The 18942-nt window shown below is 44.3% G+C and overlaps 3 protein-coding genes across 5 annotated transcripts in view; all 3 read left to right on the forward strand.

The window, feature by feature from the left end:
- The first annotated feature begins 206 nt into the window (after positions 1-206).
- On the forward strand, positions 207-15478 carry LOC125712026 (olfactory receptor 52E4-like). 3 transcript variants are annotated; one of them, XM_048981625.1, is made up of 4 exons: positions 292-344; positions 428-459; positions 1803-2640; positions 15085-15478. In XM_048981625.1, the coding sequence occupies exons 3-4, from the start codon at positions 1839-1841 to the stop codon at positions 15270-15272; spliced, it is 990 nt and encodes a 329-aa protein (XP_048837582.1). In that variant the 5' UTR covers positions 292-344; positions 428-459; positions 1803-1838; the 3' UTR covers positions 15273-15478. The 3 variants fall into 3 exon arrangements, with proteins under 3 accessions (XP_048837583.1, XP_048837582.1, XP_048837584.1); XM_048981626.1 differs by lacking the exon at positions 428-459 and having other exon boundaries at positions 207-344; XM_048981627.1 differs by lacking the exon at positions 15085-15478 and having other exon boundaries at positions 1803-2983.
- LOC125712028 (olfactory receptor 1-like) overlaps positions 13482-18942 on the forward strand; it is a 45507-nt gene continuing 40046 nt past the window's right edge. Inside the window, exon 1 of the mRNA XM_048981636.1 lies at positions 13482-13553. The gene's annotated coding sequence lies outside the window, so the exon portion shown is untranslated. The remainder of the gene's footprint in view (positions 13554-18942) is intronic.
- Positions 14253-18942, forward strand: part of LOC125712023 (olfactory receptor 1-like) — a 45176-nt gene continuing 40486 nt past the window's right edge. Inside the window, exon 1 of the mRNA XM_048981619.1 lies at positions 14253-14797. Within this exon, the coding sequence (XP_048837576.1) occupies positions 14283-14797 (515 nt within the window). The 5' untranslated portion in view covers positions 14253-14282. The remainder of the gene's footprint in view (positions 14798-18942) is intronic.

The following is an 18942-nucleotide window of genomic DNA, read 5'->3' on the forward strand; positions in this document are numbered from 1 at the left end:
CATTACATTTTGTCAGCCATTTCACTTAATAATAAAAAATTATTACAAATAATCACAAGTATATTACAGATCCATAACATTACAGTGATACCTGGACTTTTTAAATGAAATATTAGTGAAATTGTCCTGCAAGAGAAAAAAACGTATAAACACAGAAGTTAATGGTAACAGCTACATCTTTAAAGATAATATTAGAGATTTTGAAAACACAGCTTAGGGCATGAGGTCAGGTGATCAGATGATCATAGAACATCTCAGATGAGGATATATAAAGAGCAGAACTGTTTCGTAGATCATTTGTCTGTTTAGACCGAAAGGAGGAGTGATCTACGAGACTCATTCAGGTAACATTGATATTTTCTGGGATGTTAAAAATGAATGAGTAAATTTCAATAATGAGTATAACTAATGTTTATTCCAAATACAGTTTTTTCCTAGCAGTGGACACTGTAGTAGCAGGTACTGGACATTTACCTGCCTTGGGGAACATTTATTTGTCACTTATCTTTGACAAAAATACACAACAGTATTGACAAGTAAACAATCAAACAATGAAATATTAATACTAATTTGGGTCATGTAAGCTTCATATGTCTGACTTAACAACATTTTATTTGTTAATTTTTTTGTTTTAATAATAAAAATGCAGTCTACATATCAGATAGATTTTACATTTTTGCCATTCTGCAGAGAGCTTCAGTACAACGTTTAACCAGTGGCGTTAACCAGACAGGAGTTCAGTCTATGGCTGGAGGTTTAACATCAGATGCAAGACCCTTTATTGATAACAAAAGAAAATGCAAGGATGAGCTCAAAAACAAGGCAGAATTTTGTTGCTTAGCAATTCCTTATCTTCTTCTTCTGCCTAAGGGCAGGTTGAGGGTCTGAAAGGGGCTGCAGCTGGATGTATTAATTCAATAGGCATAGGCGGCCAAGGCTTTCATGCGGAAGTGTCCACTGCCAATTTCTATCAGGATGCCATGTTGTTACACCACCCCATATTGCTTGTGCTGAAAAACCCATTTGGTATTAAAATATTTACTTAGAAAATACTGAATTCCAGTACGAGGAAAAGGTATAACATTGTGCATGTATGATTGAGCATTAGTTTTTTTCAGCATTTTTTCACCAGCAGTTTTTTTCAGCATTTTGTCATTTTCAGTATATTCAGCATTGTTTAGCTTTCAGAAGGATGCTGATTTCAGCATCGTTTTGTATTCAGTGATGAGTCATTTTCATCATTGTTATGCTTTGAGTATTGGTGTTGTAGTAAGTACTGGTGTTATAGTCCGTACCAGGCCTGGACTGGCCATCTGACATACCAGGCATTTTCCTGCTGCCTCCCCATGTCCAGGGCCAATTTTTAATCAGTACAGCCCTGTGATGCAGTGGACACTGGACTTGCAGTCAGAATTGTGTTGAATGTAGTATTGTATCATTTTCAGTATTGTGATGCATTGCCAATTGGTGTTTTAGTCATTACTGGTGTATTTAGTAACAGTGACGCTGAATGTCAATATCTTCGTGCTGAACATGTTTTACCATGATGACTGGTTTTAAGACATTTTAAGATAAGAACATAAAAACTGACTCAGTAACCAGTTATGTTGGGCATAATTTTCCATGCTTTGTTTTTTTTTAGTTTTATTTTTTTTATCATTTAAGACACTATATCACACCTCAGATTGGCAAATCAAGATTATTACAGTACAATGAAATTACATAGTTTAATCTATTTCAGAAAACAGGAGTGTTATCCGTACCAGCAAATTTAAGAAGGTAAACATCTTTTATTTTTCCAGATCAGAGAAGACTGAAACCAACAACCCTGAGAAAACATGGGCGACACGTTAAACCAAAATGCAACTGCAAACTCTTTCGTGCGTCCTCAGTATTTTTTCATCACTGGTTTTTCCAACATACCTCATGCTCAGTACTACTTCATGTTCTTGTGTTTTGCTTATATCGTTACTGTCTTGGGGAACTCCTTTGTCATGTTTATTATATACATAGATCGTAGTCTTCATACTCCAAAATATATGGCTGTTTTTACTTTAGCTGTAGCTGACTTGGGTGAGAGTACTGCTGTTTTTCCTAATGTGATTAAAGTCTGTCTGTTAAATATACAACAAGTAACATATGAAGCCTGCTTGTCTAACATGTTTTTTATATATTTTTTTAGTTCAGTACAGTCTCTCACACTTACTGTTCTGGCATATGACAGATTTATTGCAATTTGCTTCCCACTGAGATACCACAGCATTGTCACAAACACAACAATGGGCATTTTTCTCACTGTGGGATGCATTTGTAATGTTGTGTTTGTAGTGGTTGGAGTATCATTGGTAACTAGGCTATCGTTCTGTAAATATATAGTGGTCGATAGCTACTTCTGTGACCACGGGCCCCTGTACAAACTGGCCTGCAATGATAATCTGCCAAGTTATATTATAGTGATGTTATTCACAGTGTTACATTATTTTTTACCATTGATTCTGATTGGTTTATCTTACGCATGTATTTTGTTGGCACTGTTTAAAATTACGTCATGGGAAGGACGTCTGAAAGCCTTAAAGACCTGTTTTTCCCACCTAATATTAGTATCAGCATATTATTTTCCAATATTGGGCATTTACATAGGTGCAATGGCCGGTTCTGTCCACCGCAATGCAAGAATAATCAGTATATCACTCTCATATGGTGTTCCTGCTATGTTAAACCCCATTGTGTATTCTCTGAATACTGTCGAGATCAAGGACTTTCTAAAAAGAATGTTCAGAAGAAACAAACATAAGAGAACAATAGTAACTTCGGCAAATGATTAGGCTAGACTGAGAGACATTATCAAGAAATTAATCCAGGTTTATCTTCAGTGACTGTTGTAGCTTAGATTATTTGATTTTGTTATAGCTCCAGTAAGAAATGCTTTTTAAATAGAAATGTATAAGCAAGAAGAAAAAGAAATTGTGTAACTTGGATTATGTTATAGAAAAATAAAAATGGTTTCAGCATAAGGGTCAGAAGTTGAAATTCTTGTGGGGTCTTTAAACAATACTGCTAATACTGTATATATGCTTGTATATTTTGAAAATGCTGTTTAATTATAAAATGTATATTACAAAAAAAATATATAATTCACCCATCCATCCATGTTACACACCATTTAGAGTATTCAGAGGAAACTAATGTGAACACTACAGGGAACATGAAAACTATAAGTCACACAGAGTCAGGGTAGTAGCTTACAGTGATAACCACTGTGACAATGTAACTTATTTGTTTGGTATAATGTCTATACATTTAGAAAACCTCTAAAAATAAATTTGGCAGTATGATAACTTTATCACTTGTAAACTCAACCTGCATAACTAAATTTTGGGAATTTTATTATAAATTTAATTAATTTATTTAACTTCCTGTTAATTCCCACTGTCAAGTTTGTCTCAGAATAAAATCTTAGCATTTGACAAATTACAATACTTGGATTTCATTGCAGTTTCATTGTAAATATAACAAATGTTTATTGCTTTACTCAATAACATTTATGCATCATCAATATTGCTGTTTTAGCATTAGCAGAAAAATATTGATATTATTACTTTATCCATGCATAGTTGTGTCACATGCCAATTATATTACATCATCAACAATTTATCCTGTTCAGGGTTGCAGGAGGGCCTGAAACCTATACAGTATCAGGCAGCATAGACTACAAGGCTGACTTACAGTCTGTGGGGGGTACCACACACACACACACACACACACACACACACACACACAGAGAGAGAGAGAGAGAGAGAGAGAGAGAGACCTGTAATCATATCATTGTGCTCATTCATTTCTATGGGAAAAATGCTAACTGTGACAACCTGAACCCTTACAAATCCATTACCTCATAATCATAAGTAATCAAATAAAATAGAGTTTTTGCATTTTTAGTTTTTTGAATGCAGTCACAGATTTTTAGAAAATTGAGTTTCCCCTGAAAAAATGGTCCTCACAATGTCAGAGTAACATATTTTTATCACATTTCCCACAAGTCCCCACATTTTAATACGAGCGTATATATACGAGGTACCTGACTCGCAAGCACACAAAAGCCATTTAGAGCTAGCAGATCTCCTAAGCATATCTTTAGGCTGTGAGAGGAGACACGCATAAACACAACCTCCTATAGATTTAAAACATAAAGAAAAATCTATATTTTAAATTTCTCAGTGTACTGTACTAAAATAAGTTCAAATTAAATGTAAAAGTAAATGGACTGTAAAAACATGCAATTGATAGAACATAGAGTGAAATAATTGTCATGTATTTATTAATATAAATAAGGTGTAGGGGACTCGGTCATAGACCTTCCACTATCATACCGAAAGCAACTCCTCTATGGAGTATAGGAAAGGAGATTATGCAGGTAGAAAGATGTTGCTGAATCTAGGGTTGTTCATGTACCAGTCAGGAACTGCAGCAGCCCGGTCGAAACTGAAATTGTCCCAAACGACAACGCTGTCTACCTCTGGTTGAGCTGGTACACTTGATCTTGCAGACCAATGAGGAAAGCCAGCAGAAGCATGATGTTATATGGACTAAGGGTCTGCATGGCAGTGGAGGACCCCTTGGTAGCATATGGCAGCACACATGGTCACATTCCCTCCTCACTGGCAAGGAACATTCACAATAGCCAGGTGGCCAATGATGTTTCACCCCCTTCTCCTCTGTTTGGCAAAATGAAATCCTGCTTCATCAACAAAGACGCACAGCAAAATTTCCAGTGTTGAATTTCCAGTGTTACCTATGTCAGAGTTGCCTGGAGTTGATTCCGGTGTTCATTAGAATGTTATTCACACCAACATAGTTGAAAAGTCACCAGTAAGTGAGTTGTTTTATAGTGTTCGAATAAGAAAACACTGGCTAGAAGTTAACTGAAACTACTCCCATTCATAAGGCAAGCACAGACAAGACAAATTAAGACGTTCTGAGGCAAGGTGAAATTATAGGGGTAAAGAAATAATTTATATGTCCATTGGTTTTTGCTTTAATTTATGGTTTTACAAATAAGTATGTACAATTTGTTGTGAAATTTGCATTAAGTTTATATAACTTAACACAAGTTAAAACATAAAACTTCGATACCATTGTTCATTGTTTATTCCAAATGCTGATAAATTAGACTGCAATCATCATATGACGCGATAAAAATACTACATTATTAAACAGGACTGTCCGTGAGAATCGTGGTCAGCGCGATTCATTAATGTAGATAACGGCGCCATTATCCGCTTTTCTTTGTGCAGGCTCCTAAAAGGCGCGTTTTTGGCAAGATGAGCCTCGCCTTTTTCACAAAAGGAATCCAGCTCTAAAGAGATTTTTTTATGTTGTGCATACACATTATTTTAATTGCAAGTTGTGCTCCTTTTGTGCGATTTTTACTGCTTCTCATTCAGGTGTACTGTAAGACATACTTGGTAAAGTTCAGTTTTGGAACTCCAAAAGATTCATCAACCTTCAAGATGGATTGACATATGTGGACTTCATAAATGAAGGTAAGTTTCATATCTGATTTGAGTTCTTTGCTGTACTGCTTTTTTCATGCTTCATTTTTAGTTCACAATAAATTTGGACTGCCTTCAGGGACAGCTCCTTGTATTTATGATGACACTGAGATTGAGGAATTACTTCAAGCAAAACCTGACATGATGTTAAGAGTCAGAGACAACAGTACTGGTAGGTTTGGTCGTCTTCTCTTTCATTTTTTCATATCCTCATCTCTTAGAATGCTTATTTTTCCTTCCAGAATTGGAGATGTTACGTCCAGGAAGCAGCTCCTGCACTGATACTTTGTCCATATCTAGCCATTCATCAAGTGACCTACTGTAGACCACCAGAGCGTCCGACTAAGAGGTCTAAAAAGTTAGAAGATTCAGCAACTGTCGCTAAAGAGATTTTTTAATTTTATTTCTGCATTGCAATTGCATTTGCATTTTTTGTAATCAAATCATAAATGGCACTGTCTTGCTCTGTTTGTTAGCATTGTCATATTCTGCCATACGTTCATATTATGTGCCCTTTAAGGCAGAAATATACTTGCTGTTAACTACAGTATGTACGTATGTATATATGTACATCCGCGGTCCGTATCCTGCGTTCTTTGCACCGGGTTTTGTGAACGTACTCAAAAATTAATGGAACGTTTACGGAGATGCAATACCTGCGTAATTTATACGGGGCAGTGTTGCGAGATTTGCACTCAACAGTCAAGATGTTCACGTTTGAGGACCTGTTGATTGAGGAAGTCCGCAATTATCCTCATTTATATGACGTGACAAAACCTCTTCACAGTGACAAAATAGCATGTAAAAATAGTTGGCAAGAGATTTCTGTCACGCCCAGCTCGTACGATCCTCGTGTGTGCCACGCCCCCCTGATTATCCATGTGTGCTTCCCTGATCGTACTCAGCTGTGTCTAGTTATTTTGCTTCGTCTTGTGTATTTAAGTCCAAATCTTGCCTGTATCCCTTGTCTGTCATTCATGTTTGATGGTCGTCTGCGTCAGATGTTTCCCAGTCCGCGCTACACCATTAAATCCCTGTTTTTCCCCGAATTCCGCCTGCCTTGCCTGTTTCCTGCACGTCTTCCTGCCCGAGCGATCACCTGCTCCCCAGAGATCGCAGCAAACCGTGACAGAATGACAGACCGTAAGGAAAAACATCTTCCGTGGCCGAGGAGGATTACCTCAGCCTCGTTGACCAGGTGCCGTTTTGGATCACCCAGCCCGGCATCCGGGAAGATCTCCCGGCATGGGATCTCATCAGCCGGAGCTGGGACATCCTGGACCGGCTGCCCCTGGAAGAGGCCGCGCACCTCGCGGAGGAGGTGCGCAATAACTTCCAGCGGGTGGCCGAGCTGCGTGAACCGGGGACCATCCTCCCGCTGTCCGCCTTCGCGGACAGCGCGCAGCCTACCTCCCCGACGGTGACGCAAAGAAGGAGGAGGAGGAAGCCGACGGTCGCCCGGACGATCGTCCTGGGAGCGTGCGCGCTCTCCCCCACTTTCCTCTCAGCCGGTGAGCCAGAGGACTCCCCGGCCGTTCCTGAGATCACCAGCGTGGCGAAGCTGCCTTCGCGGGCAGCTTCCCCAGTCCGGAGAACACGCCGGCCCGCTGCGCAGCCTGAGCAGCCGCCTCCGCTGCTCGCTGCAACTGCCTGGACTGAGGAGCTCCCTCCGCTCCTGCCGCCTGCTGACCCCACTCCCGCACAGCCACCTCTGCCTGCGGACCCCGCTCCCACGCAGCCGCCTCTGCCTGCGGACCCTGCGCCGGAGCAGCCGCCTGCGTTGCCCGAGCAGGCAATCCCTACGCCTGAGGCGCTCCCACGCCTACGCCCGAGGCGCTCCCCCTGCCTGCAGCTCCCGTGCCCATGCCCGAGGCACTCCCTCTGCCTGCAGCTCCCGGACCCACACCCGAGGCGCTCCCTCTGCCTGCAGCTCCCGCGCCCATGCCCGAGGCGCTCCTTCCGCCTCCTGTGACTGTGGCCCCTGGGGCCCTTGTTCCTGGCCCCACTCCCATTCCTGACCCTTCTACAGTCCCTTCTGCCCCAGTTCCCGAGGAGGTCCCAGAGGACTCCATCATCGCTCCTCCCTCTTCGGAGTTGGTGGAGCTTGAGTGGGACTCCTCGGGGACCCTTCTTGTACCTCCTTTGCCCTCACCCCGGCGAGCCCGACCACGGCCAAGGGTCCTTATGTCTGTGTCCCGTAAGGGGAGAGGGCACAGACGCAGAGCTGGGGTCCCACCCGCCCTGCCCCCTGGCTCGCCCTCCCTCACCTGCGCTGGGGCTCGGTCGGTGCCTGCGGGTCCCCCTCCGAGGCCTCGTCGGCCTGCCTCGCTCCCTCCTCCAACTCCTCATCGGTCGCCTGCGGGCTCCCCGGACGCGGCTCCTCTGTCGCCTGCGGTTCCCCTCACTCTGGCGCGTCGGAGGACGTCGCCGCCTGCTGCGGCTCCCCCCCTCTCCTTGCCCTCGCCAGGGTCCCCTCCAGCTCCCTCATCCCGTTCCCAGGTGCTCCCTCCTGCTCCCTCCTCAGCCTCCGTCGGGCCCTCGCCCTGCCTCCTCTGCCTCTCTGAGGTCCCCTCCGGCTCCGGACTCCCGGCCGCCTGCGGCCCCTCCAGCTGCCTCCCGTTGCCCGCTGGGGCTACCTCGGGCTCCCCTTTATTCCCCCTCCTTCTCTCCCTGCTCCCCTGCCTGTCTCCCTCCTTCGTTTGCTCCTCCTCCTTTCTTTGTCCCTTGTTCCTCCTGTTTCTGCTCCTCATTCCCCGGTGTCCCCTTTGTTCACTCCCGGTCCTTTTGTCCTGCCAGTTCCCACTGTGTCCCCTTTCGTGGTCTGTCTGTCTGCCTTCCCAATCCTCTATCAGATTTTGTCTTACTTCCTGTCTTTGTGCCTGTTCTGTGTCTCAGTCCTGTTTCCAATGTCTCGTTGACGGTTTTTTTTCTTGTTTTCCCTCGTCTCGTCCGTCGCCTCCCCTGAGGCGCGCCCGGAGTGCGCACCTTTGGTGGGGGGTTCTGTCACACCCAGCTCGTATGATCCTCGTGTGTACCACGCCCCCCTGATTATCCATGTGTGCTTCACTGATCGTACTCAGCTGTGTCTAGTTATTTTGCTTTGTCTTGTGTATTTAAGTCCAAGTCTTGCCTTTATCCCTTGTCTGTCATTGATGTTTGATGGTCGTCTGCGTCAGATGTTTCCCAGTCTGCACTACACCATTAAATCCCCGTTTTTCCCCGAATTCCGCCTGCCTTGACTGTTTCCTGTCCGTCTTCCTGCCCGAGCGATCACCCGCTCCCCAGAGATCTCGGCAAACCGTGACAATTTCAAACATCCTGAATATTAATTCGGAAATTTGTAAAAACAAGTGCGAGACGGGTATGTTCGAGCGCGGAAAAAGTTAGCTGCAAGGGCTCTATAGCTCTTCCCAGTTGCGAGAAACCTAAGAGTGACAGCCAGTTGCTGAACACTGCCTATTGGGTCACTGTGAGTCTGTGTTCAATATGAGGGCGAATTCGGAGGAAGAAATTTGTCAAACACTTTAGGAGGTATTTGAAATATTCCCAGTGTTTTTCCTCGTCAATGTCTCTCAATGACAAAACCAGAGAAAAGAATTCCCCATTTTGCTGACAAGGTCTTTTAATTGATGGAATGTACCATCTCCGCGATTTGCATTTTCTTTTCTGGTGCCGTCTCAGTATAATGAAGATTAATATTTCTTTCGAGTGAAGACATGTTTGTTCATAATAACAGATGCCATAATCCCACGCTCAACTGGAGAACGGGTGAGCTTACCGCGTGGTCTCCTGCATGTATGTCCTCCTGCATTTCTGTGCCTTGTCGGACTTCCAGTGTGGAGAGCCCTGAACCGGAGGATCCCAGCCGAATTCCGGAGGAGTATCGGGACTACGGGGATGTGTTCAGCAAGGCACGGGCCTTCACGCTTCCACCACACAGAGACTGCGACTGTTCCATCGAGATCCTGGAGGGGGCCACACCTACCAAGGGACGATTATACCCAATCTCCCTGCAGGAGGAGCAATCGCTAGAAGATTATATCCAGGAGGGTCTCAAGCAGGGGATCATTCGTCTATCCACCTCACCAATGACCTCGGGTTTTTTCTTTGTAAAGAAAAAAGATGGTGGACTCCGAACATGTATAGATTACCGGGGCCTGAATTCCATCATCGTAAAAAGGAGAGAACCCCTGCCCTTAATCCCCTCCTCCCTCGAACAGCTGCGAGAGGCTTGGGTCTTCACCAAGCTCGACCTTCGCAGTGCTTATAATTTGATTCGGATTAAGAGGGGGGACGAGTGGAAAACCTCTTTTGTCACCAGTAAGGGGAAGTATGAGTACTGCATGATGCCTTATGGGTTAGCTAACAGCTCCTCTATATTTCAGGCATACATGAATCAGGTGTTCGGGGACCTCATTCACTGCTGTGTGATTGTCTATATTGACGATATCCTGATCTACTCGCCAGATATGGAATCCCACGTCCAGCATGTCCGCCAGGTACTGCAACGATTACGGGAGCACCACCTGTTTGCCAAGGGGGAGAAGTCCAAATTTCATCAACTCCGGGTCCAGTTCCTCGGCTATATCATCGGCCAGGGAACCGTGGCCATGGAGGAGAGGAAGGTAGCAGCTATCCGTGACTGGTTAAGACCACGCACTCTCAAGGAGCTGCAACAGTTCCTGGGGTTTGCGAATTTCTATCGCCGTTTCATATGTAACTTCAGCCAAGTAGCAGCTCCTATAACGTCCCTAACCCGGGGTACGCCCGCACGACTGTCTTGGTCGCCTGAGGCAGAGGCCGCCTTCGTGAGGTTAAAGGGGGCTTTCTGTTCAGCTCCAGTCCTCGTCCAACCTCAACCCGACCTCCCTTTTGAGGTAGAGGTGGATGCTTCTGAGGCCGGGGTAGGGGCGGTCCTGATACATCAGGTCCTTGTGGGTGTGTTGCCGGGGTGTGGGTTGGTGCATGCACTGGGGCCCGGCTCCGGCGTGGGGCCCTTTGGCACACTGGTGTAGCTGGGGTCCTCTTTAGTTGGCGGGGAGGTTGTTACCATTTGTCCACATGTGGTCCCTGTTTTTGGGGTGTCCACTCTGTGGGGGGGGGATCCAATAGAGGAGGAGAATGAACTCAACCTGGGTGTCTTTTGTAGTCTGGGAGTTGACTGAATGTTGGGGTGGGTGTAGTTTCCTCTGTGGTGGGGTCCGGTGGGCCGCCCTGGCCCTTGGGTCTTAGATTCCAACTGAAATAACTTCTTGGGCTCTATCCCCCCCCCCGTCACACTCCCTGCTGGTGGATGACGCCCCCGGCCTCTGGTGCGTTGATGGTTCTCAATGTCCGGGTCTGGATGCTCGGGTGGATACTGGCTCACTCTCGGTGGCTGTTTTTGGACCTTAAAACTCTTGGGTGTGAAGTAGTGCATTTGCCTATATCATCTGAAAGAACATATGGAACAATATGTCAAATTACAGGCGATAACTTAGGACTTCACTCAATTCTTGGCTTCAGTAGCCACTAATTTTGTCGATTGTGTTTGATAATTAAATGGGATGCTCAGATGTATTTTGCGAGGATGATCACAGGGTCATAATGCGTGATGAGCAAAGTTTCCAATCAGACCCACAGTTTAGCAATGTTTATGGGGTCAAGAGAAATTCCGCACTAAACACTTTACAGTTTTTTCATGTGTGCAGCAACTTTTCCTTTGATATCATGCATAATGTCCTTGAAGGAGTGGCTCAGTATGAGCTCAAGTTGTTGTTTGCCTAAATGTGAACATGGACCACACTGGAAACAGTTTGGGCTTGAATTCAATTCAAACTCTATGCCTTATAAGGAACACCCCCTTGTTGTTTGGAGATGTTGCTTCACTTTCAAATCAAAACTGGAACTTGCTGCTTCTATTGTTACAAATAATGAACATTTTTTTTTTTTTACCAAGCATTACTTATGGGATGACTGTAATACTTAAGAACTTAATTCATGAACACCACCAACTTTTTAAGCTATTGTATCCAAACTGAAATTTAATACCCAAACATCATTTCATGATACATTACCTTTCATGCATTAGGAAAATTGGTCCTCTTTTGCACACTTGGAGTATGACATTTGATGCAAAGCATAAGCTTTTTAAAAACTTTAAAAACATCACAAGTCTTTAGCCAAAAAACACCAGATGGCTATTGGGTATCATTGGGACACATTGACATTCCAGCACAAAGAATATGGCCCAGTGTCTTTGTACTGTTTTGAAGAGTCTGGTGTTGTTAATGAATTGGTTAGGTCTCTTTCATTTCCACAGCATGAAAATGTTTGTTGCACTATCCATCCATCCATTTTCCAAACCGCTTATCCTATTGGGTCGCAGGGGGTCCGGAGCCTATCCCGGAAGCAATGGGCACGAGGCAGGGAACAACCCAGGATGGGGGGCCAGCCCATCGCAGGGCACACTCACACACCATTCACTCACACATGCACACCTATGGGCAATTTAGCGACTCCAATTAGCCTCAGCATGTTTTTGGACTGTGGGGGGAAATCGGAGTACCCAGAGGAAACCCCACGACGACATGGGGAGAACATGCAAACTCCACACACATGTGACCCAGGCGGAGACTCGAACCCGGGTCCCAGAGGTGTGAGGCAACAGTGCACCACCATGCCGCCCCATCTGTTGCACTAATTGAGTTAAAATTGATGGTGCAGAATATCGAATCAGTTTTATTGTTTGTCATGAGATACAGCATGAGCTTCCAGTCTTTTTGAGAATCACACAAATTCTGATGATGCGTGATATGTTTTAAATAATCACTATCATCATATGCAGTAAAGAGCATAACAAATATCTAGCACCATAAAATATTTCACCACAAACTCAGATGGCAGGCTTCTCTCCTATTTGACTTTTCAATTGAACATAAAATAGAATATAAATAAAACAATATAAATAACAAACATAAAACTTATTTTTAATGTTTTCTTCACTGGTGAAGTGGATTTAAGTAAAGAGCTTTGATGGTGCTGCAAATGGCTTTGCACAGTAGTAGCATTAGACGCAGTGTACGGCATTATCTTCCTACAATGCATACAGATGGTTGGTGTTTTGTCTGTCACCCTTTCGCCGTTAATATTTTCCGCCGGGTTCCCAAAGTGCTGCCACACAAATGATTTAAATGTATCTGGGGCATCTACTATGGTAATTTTGTAAGACGCCAACATGATTACAGCAGTTGATTTGCAGTGCCTTCGCGAGACCGCTTTTCACTCCGACGAGAAATCTGATGTTGTAATATCCCCTATTACACCCCTATTAAATACCTATATGTGAAATAAAGTTCACTTCAACTAATGAGCTTAATTTTCACTGGATATGTGCTTCCATTTAACTTTAGAGAAAAATGCTGATTTTATTAATAATATGGCGGTGGTGGTGGATGGCTAAATGAATTCAGAATTCTACAATTTTATACATGTATATAACTGGGTAAATAGGTGTAAGCAAATCTAATTCCTCACCCTGCTAAAACTTATTCCATTTTATCAATGTTACATATAATGTGTCAAATAAATTACATACTGAATATTACGTAAACCACATGTTGCTGTATGTTATATTATTATTCTAAATTAATGAAAGATGATACTGTATATCACTTAATGTACAGTAAACAATACTGTACAGTGATGATCTCAAGACGTCCTGTAATATCTCCACCAATACTCAACTTATCAAAAACTAATAGTCATTATGTTTTGTGAGGTATTTCAATACTCACTAGCAAACATTCAAAAAGACAAATCATTTTAATTTAATATCTGATACCAGTAGCTGATGGTTTCTAAGGATCAGAGATGAAAGTCAGGTGACTTATAAGTCAGAGGACCTATAAAGAGCGGAACGATTTCCTAGATCCTTTGTCTTTTTGGACGGGACTACAGAAGGCATTACAACACTCACATTTTCTTTTATAGATACTCCACAGGTAACATTTGCACAGATAGGTAAGTCTGTCCATAAATGTATGTACATTTTTTCCATATAGATGATAGAACTTCACTAAATAATAAAAATGACTGCATGTGGTCTTCGATATGGATAAAATTTGATGTTAATGTTTCATTTGAATACTTTTCCAGAACAGGACAGCATTTCTAGTAGTGAGCACTTGAAGTATGTGTCTGCTGTTCTTACATGTATTGGATATTTAGCTGCATGACACTTAATTATCATTTTTAAATCTGTATTATTCTAGAAATTAATCGCAAATTAATTTTGACAAGCAGATTGTCAGATTGACAAATAGAGATAATTACTAGGACAGTTAAATAATGTTTTTACATTTGAAAAAACAGAGAAATTTTCGCTGGGGTGGCATGTTGGCTCACACAATTTCCATGCTCTCCTCATGTTGCATGATTTTCTTCTGCTATTCCAGTCTTCTACCGCACTCCAGGAGGATATTTGATATCTGTAAATTGCCCATAGTATATGGTGATGTGTATTCTGTGTGTGTGTGCCTGGTAATGCACCGAGGGCCATCCCAAGTGCTTCCATGCCTTATGCCCTGAGCTGCCGGCGATAGGCTCCAAGCCCCTAGTGACCCTGCACTGGATAAGCGGCTGGGATACAGGTGGATGGATTATCTGTAAAGCAACCCGCAAGTTTAAGAAGGTAAACATGTTTTCCTTTTTCAGGTTAAACAAGACTGAAACCAAGAACCCTGAGAAAACATGGGCGACACATTAAACCAAAATGCAACTGCAAACTCTTTCGTGCGTCCTCAGTATTTTTTCATCACTGGTTTTTCTAACATACCTCATGCTCAGTACTACTTCATATTCTTGTGTTTGGTTTATGTGGTCACTGTCTTGGGGAACTCCTTTGTCACACTCATTATTTATGTAGACCGTTCTCTTCACACCCCAAAATATATGGCTATTTTTATTTTAGCTGTAGCTGACTTGGGTGAGAGTACTGCTGTTTTTCCTAATGTGATTAATGTCTGTCTGCTAAATATACATAAAATAACGTATGAAGCCTGCGTGTCTAACATGTTTTTTATATATTTTTTTAGTTCAGTGCAATCTGTCATGCTTACTGTTCTGGCATATGACCGGTTTGTAGCAATTTGCTTCCCACTGAGATACCACAGCATTGTCACAAACACAACAATGGGCATTATTCTCACTGTGGGATGCATATTTAATTTTCTGTTTATGATGACTTCAATGCTATTGGTTACTAGGCTGTCTTTCTGTAAATCCGTAGTGATTGACAGCTATTTCTGTGACCACGGGCCTCTATACAGATTGGCCTGCAATGACAATATGCCAAACTATATCATGGTAATGTTATTCACAGTGTTACATTTTTTTCTACCATTGTCTCTGATTTTTTTATCTTATGTATGTATTTTGTTGGCGCTGTTTAAAATTGCATCATGGGAAGGACGTCTAAAAGCCTTAAAGACCTGTTTCTTCCACCTAATATTAGTATCAGCATATTATTTTCCAATACTGGGCATTTACATAGGTGCAATGGCTGGCTCTGTCCACCGCAATGCAAGGATCATTAATATATCGCTTTCATATGCCATTCCTGCCATGCTGAACCCCATTGTGTATTCCCTGAACACTGCTGAGATCAAGGACTTTGTAAAAAAAATTTTCAGAAGAAAACAATACAAGAGCACAACAGTAACTACGGCAAACAATAAGTGACAAATAATCAACTAATCAACAAGTGGTTCAGAGACATTAACATGAAATTAATTCAGGTTTATTTGTTATGTACAGTCTAGAAAGATAGGTTAGTTATTCCTGCATTGGAAATTTAGAACAAGACTTCAAAATGAATGTTAAATTGTTTAAAGAATGTAATTATTAAACAATAAATTACTGTGTGTATATATACTTCAGGGCTGTGAATGCATTAAAAAATATAACCAATTAATCGAAGAGTTTTTTGTGAGTTACTGAGATGTGAAAAAAGGCAAAACTAACAAAAACTGAGCAAAAATTTATATCAAATTAACTTTAATGTGGATTACATGCAATAAACTTGAAGCATTTAAAAGCGATTTGTGTTTTTGTTACTGAGTTTTGGCTACATATTTGGGGAAAATGGTTAAAAAATAGCATTACATCAGAGCAACAAAAGGCTATTTTAATATACCTAGAAGTTTATGGTGATGTCAATTTCTCTACACAAAAAACATTCTATGTTTTTCACCATAACATTTTTTTTTTCCGAAAAATTCTCAGGATCACGAGAATGACCTATACTTTAATATCTGTTTAATGGTTGTATTAAAAATTATGATGTACAGATTATTCATTTGCAACAAAAATACTACTTGCAAGCTGGAATGGCTGCTCTACCAAGTACTCAGTATTAAAGCTTATGCTCTCAATTTTCCCCAATGTATTGTAATTTCTTTATTGTTTGGTTATTATTTTCACTAATTACTAATAAATGCATTTTGTCATTTGTTTTTAGAATTTATTCTATTTTTTTGCTTGTATAAGTTTCTTGATGAAGATTTAGATTTAACAAAATATTCTTTGCAGTGTCATTTATGTTGTACACATTAAGTTATGGTTTTTTTAATTTTAGTTACCTTTTGTTTGCTGCCTGGGAAAGGCCTGGTTGGGGGGTGTAAAATATGTCATTAGGGTAAATATTGAGTCATCTGAGAAATAAGAAATTGGATTCCTTAATATTTTGGTTCATTTTTTATATTTTTTCTAACATTTAGTTTATTTATAGTTTTGTGATTTGTTTAATTATTGAAGTTTCCACTTTTGTCTGATGGTTTGGTCAAGCCGGTGTGTCATGTTGTGGGGGTGCAGTCTTGTTGATCAGAATCTGAATTAAAATAGACTTAAAATAATAAAGACTTGATGAACAGATGGCAATAAGAAAAGAGCAGATATGGTTATATCCAGTTTAATCCTGACTCTACGATCGATCAAAAAATCATAAACCTATTTAGTAGAAGCAGTTGAACTCCCTGATTGGTCTCTAATAAGAACTTCATGCATGGTCCAGTGGTGGTCTGCTCTGGACTGGTAAGGATGAAGTTTGATTGCCGAAGCTTTCTTGAAATCTTCTTTTCTTCAATGGGATGGATTGTGGAACACCAGCAACCACAGTCCCCTGAAAAGCTTGTTTCTCAACAGGGAAATCTATGCATTGTGTGTTGCCTTGGTTCTGTTGTGTGGAAGAATTAATAATGCATATCAAGATCCCTTTCAGCAGATTAAGCAAAATGATTAAGTTATACACCACTGTCAGGGTACACGGGTGCGGACTGGCAGGCTGGCAGGAAGGAGGCAGGGAAGGACGAGGCAGGCAGGCGGAATACGGGGAAAACTGGGGGTTTATTAGCGGGTGTGGTGCGGGCTGGACAAGGAAAGCGCGGATCCAGATATGCAGGTAACTGCTGGCTTTAATGGGCAGATCTGAGCAAAGGTACAGACAAGGAGTAGCGATGATCGTGGTCGGTAGACGTAAGCAGGGGTCAGTAGCCAGAGGGTCCGTCCTACAGGTAAGCACAGGACACGAACACGAGGGGTAGAGGGAACAGGACTTGCTGGTCTCGGCAGGGAAGGCTGGTCAGGTACGGGAGCGGGTCTAAGGAGAGGAAAGGGAGCAGGTAAGGAACACACACTGGGCAGACAGACTCGGTAAGGGAAAGCAGGGAGACGCAAGACAGAGAATTGCTCAAATACATTTGGCTCAATACTTTGCACTGTGTTCAGGCCTCTCGGTTCCTTTTGACTGTTTTTTAATTGCTTGTGACGTTGCACAGCTGGTGGGTTATGCCTGCATGGGTGTGACAGTACCCCCGCCCGACGGCCGCCTCCTGGAGGCCGAGATCGCTTGCGGGGCCGCCCTCATGGCCGGGGAGCAGGTCGCGTAGGGTGTGCCAGGTGAAAAGCTGCCTTGAGGTCAGGATCCGATATCATACTGGCCGGAACCCAGCTGCGTTCCTCGGGCTCGCAGCCTTCCCAGTCTGCCAAGTATTGCAGCTGCCCGTTACGCCGACGGGAGTCTATGATGGACCCATCAACCCATCACCAAAACCCATCAACGAGGGACAGGGAACAGGACGGACAGACAGAACTGGCACAGGGGAAGGAACCAGGACAAGACGTGACACAAGACAGGAAAAGCGGAGAGACAGACCAGGAAGGGAGAAACAGGAGGGACAGGCGGGACACTAGGAGCGGGACTGCAAGGAGGGAACATCAGGAAACAAGGAGCAGGAAAGGGCGGAACAGACGGGCGAGGAACAAAAGCAGGCGGGGCGAAGACAGGAGGGACAAAGGCAGGGACACAGGGCGAGAAGGAGGGGGAGTAAAGGGTCACCCAAGGGAGCCCCTGCGGGCGACGGGAGGCAGCTGGAGGGGCCGCAGGCGGCCGGGAGGCTGGAGTGGACCTCGGAGCGGCCGAAGAAACAGGGCGGGGGACCGATGGAGGGGACGAGGAGGAAGTCGAAGGGGGAACCAGGGAAGGGGACGAGGGAGCTGGAAGGGACTTGGGCAAGGAGAGGGGGGAGCCGCCATAGGTGGCGACGTCCTCCTACGCGCAGGAGGTGGGGGACCAGCAGGTGACCGAGGAGCCGCCTCAGGGGCACCCGCAGGCGACCGACGAGGAGCCGGAGGAGGGAGCGAGGCAGGGCGACGAGGCCGCGGACGGGGACCTTCAGGCGATGTCCGACCCGGAGGGCCAGGACCAGCAGGCGCCGACCAAGCCAGAACGCAGGCGAGGGAGGGCGAGCCAGGGGGCGGGGCGGGAGGGACCCCAGTCCTACGTCTGTGTCCCCACCCCTTGTGGGACACAGACATAACGACCCTCGATCGGGGTCGAGGTCGCTGGGGCGAGGGCAGAGTTACTGGGCGTAAAGTCACAAGGGCAGGCAGCGGAAGGGGCGCCAGCCCAGGAGCTGCAGGCTGATGCAGAGGTGGCGCCAGCCCGGGAGCTGCAGGCTGCTGCAGAGGGGGTGCCAACCCGGGAGCTGCAGGCTGCTGTAGGGGCTGTGCAGGCGGCTCCACGGGAGCGGGGTCCGCAGGCAGAGGCGGCTGCACGGGAGCCGGATCCACAAGCTGAGGGGGTGCCCGCTTGGGAGCGGCAGGCAGCACAGGCAGAGTCGTCTGCGCTGGCAGCTGCGGCTGCGCGGGATGCGCAGGCGGCAAGAGCGGAGGGAGCCCCTCTGGTCCGGCGGTTGCAGCGAGCAGCGGAGGCGGCTGCTCAAGCGGCTCAGCGGCCCGGCGTGTTCTCCGGAAAGGGAAAGCTGCCGTAGGAGACAGCTTAGCAGCGCTGGGGACTTCCGGGGTGATTGGGATACACTCCCAATCATCTCCAGGAAGAGAAACGGGGACGATG

The sequence above is a fragment of the Brienomyrus brachyistius genome, chromosome 17, assembly GCF_023856365.1.
Source record: "Brienomyrus brachyistius isolate T26 chromosome 17, BBRACH_0.4, whole genome shotgun sequence".
Taxonomy (NCBI): domain Eukaryota; kingdom Metazoa; phylum Chordata; class Actinopteri; order Osteoglossiformes; family Mormyridae; genus Brienomyrus; species Brienomyrus brachyistius.

Bases quoted from the DNA above. Each gene is read 5' to 3' on its own strand.
- LOC125712026 (XM_048981626.1), top strand. From the start codon at position 1,839: ATGGGCGACACGTTAAACCAAAATGCAACTGCAAACTCTTTCGTGCGT. The intron at 2,641-15,084 runs GTGCAATGGCCG...GCATTTACATAG, and splicing joins AATATTGGGCATTTACATAG to GTGCAATGGCTGGCTCTGTC.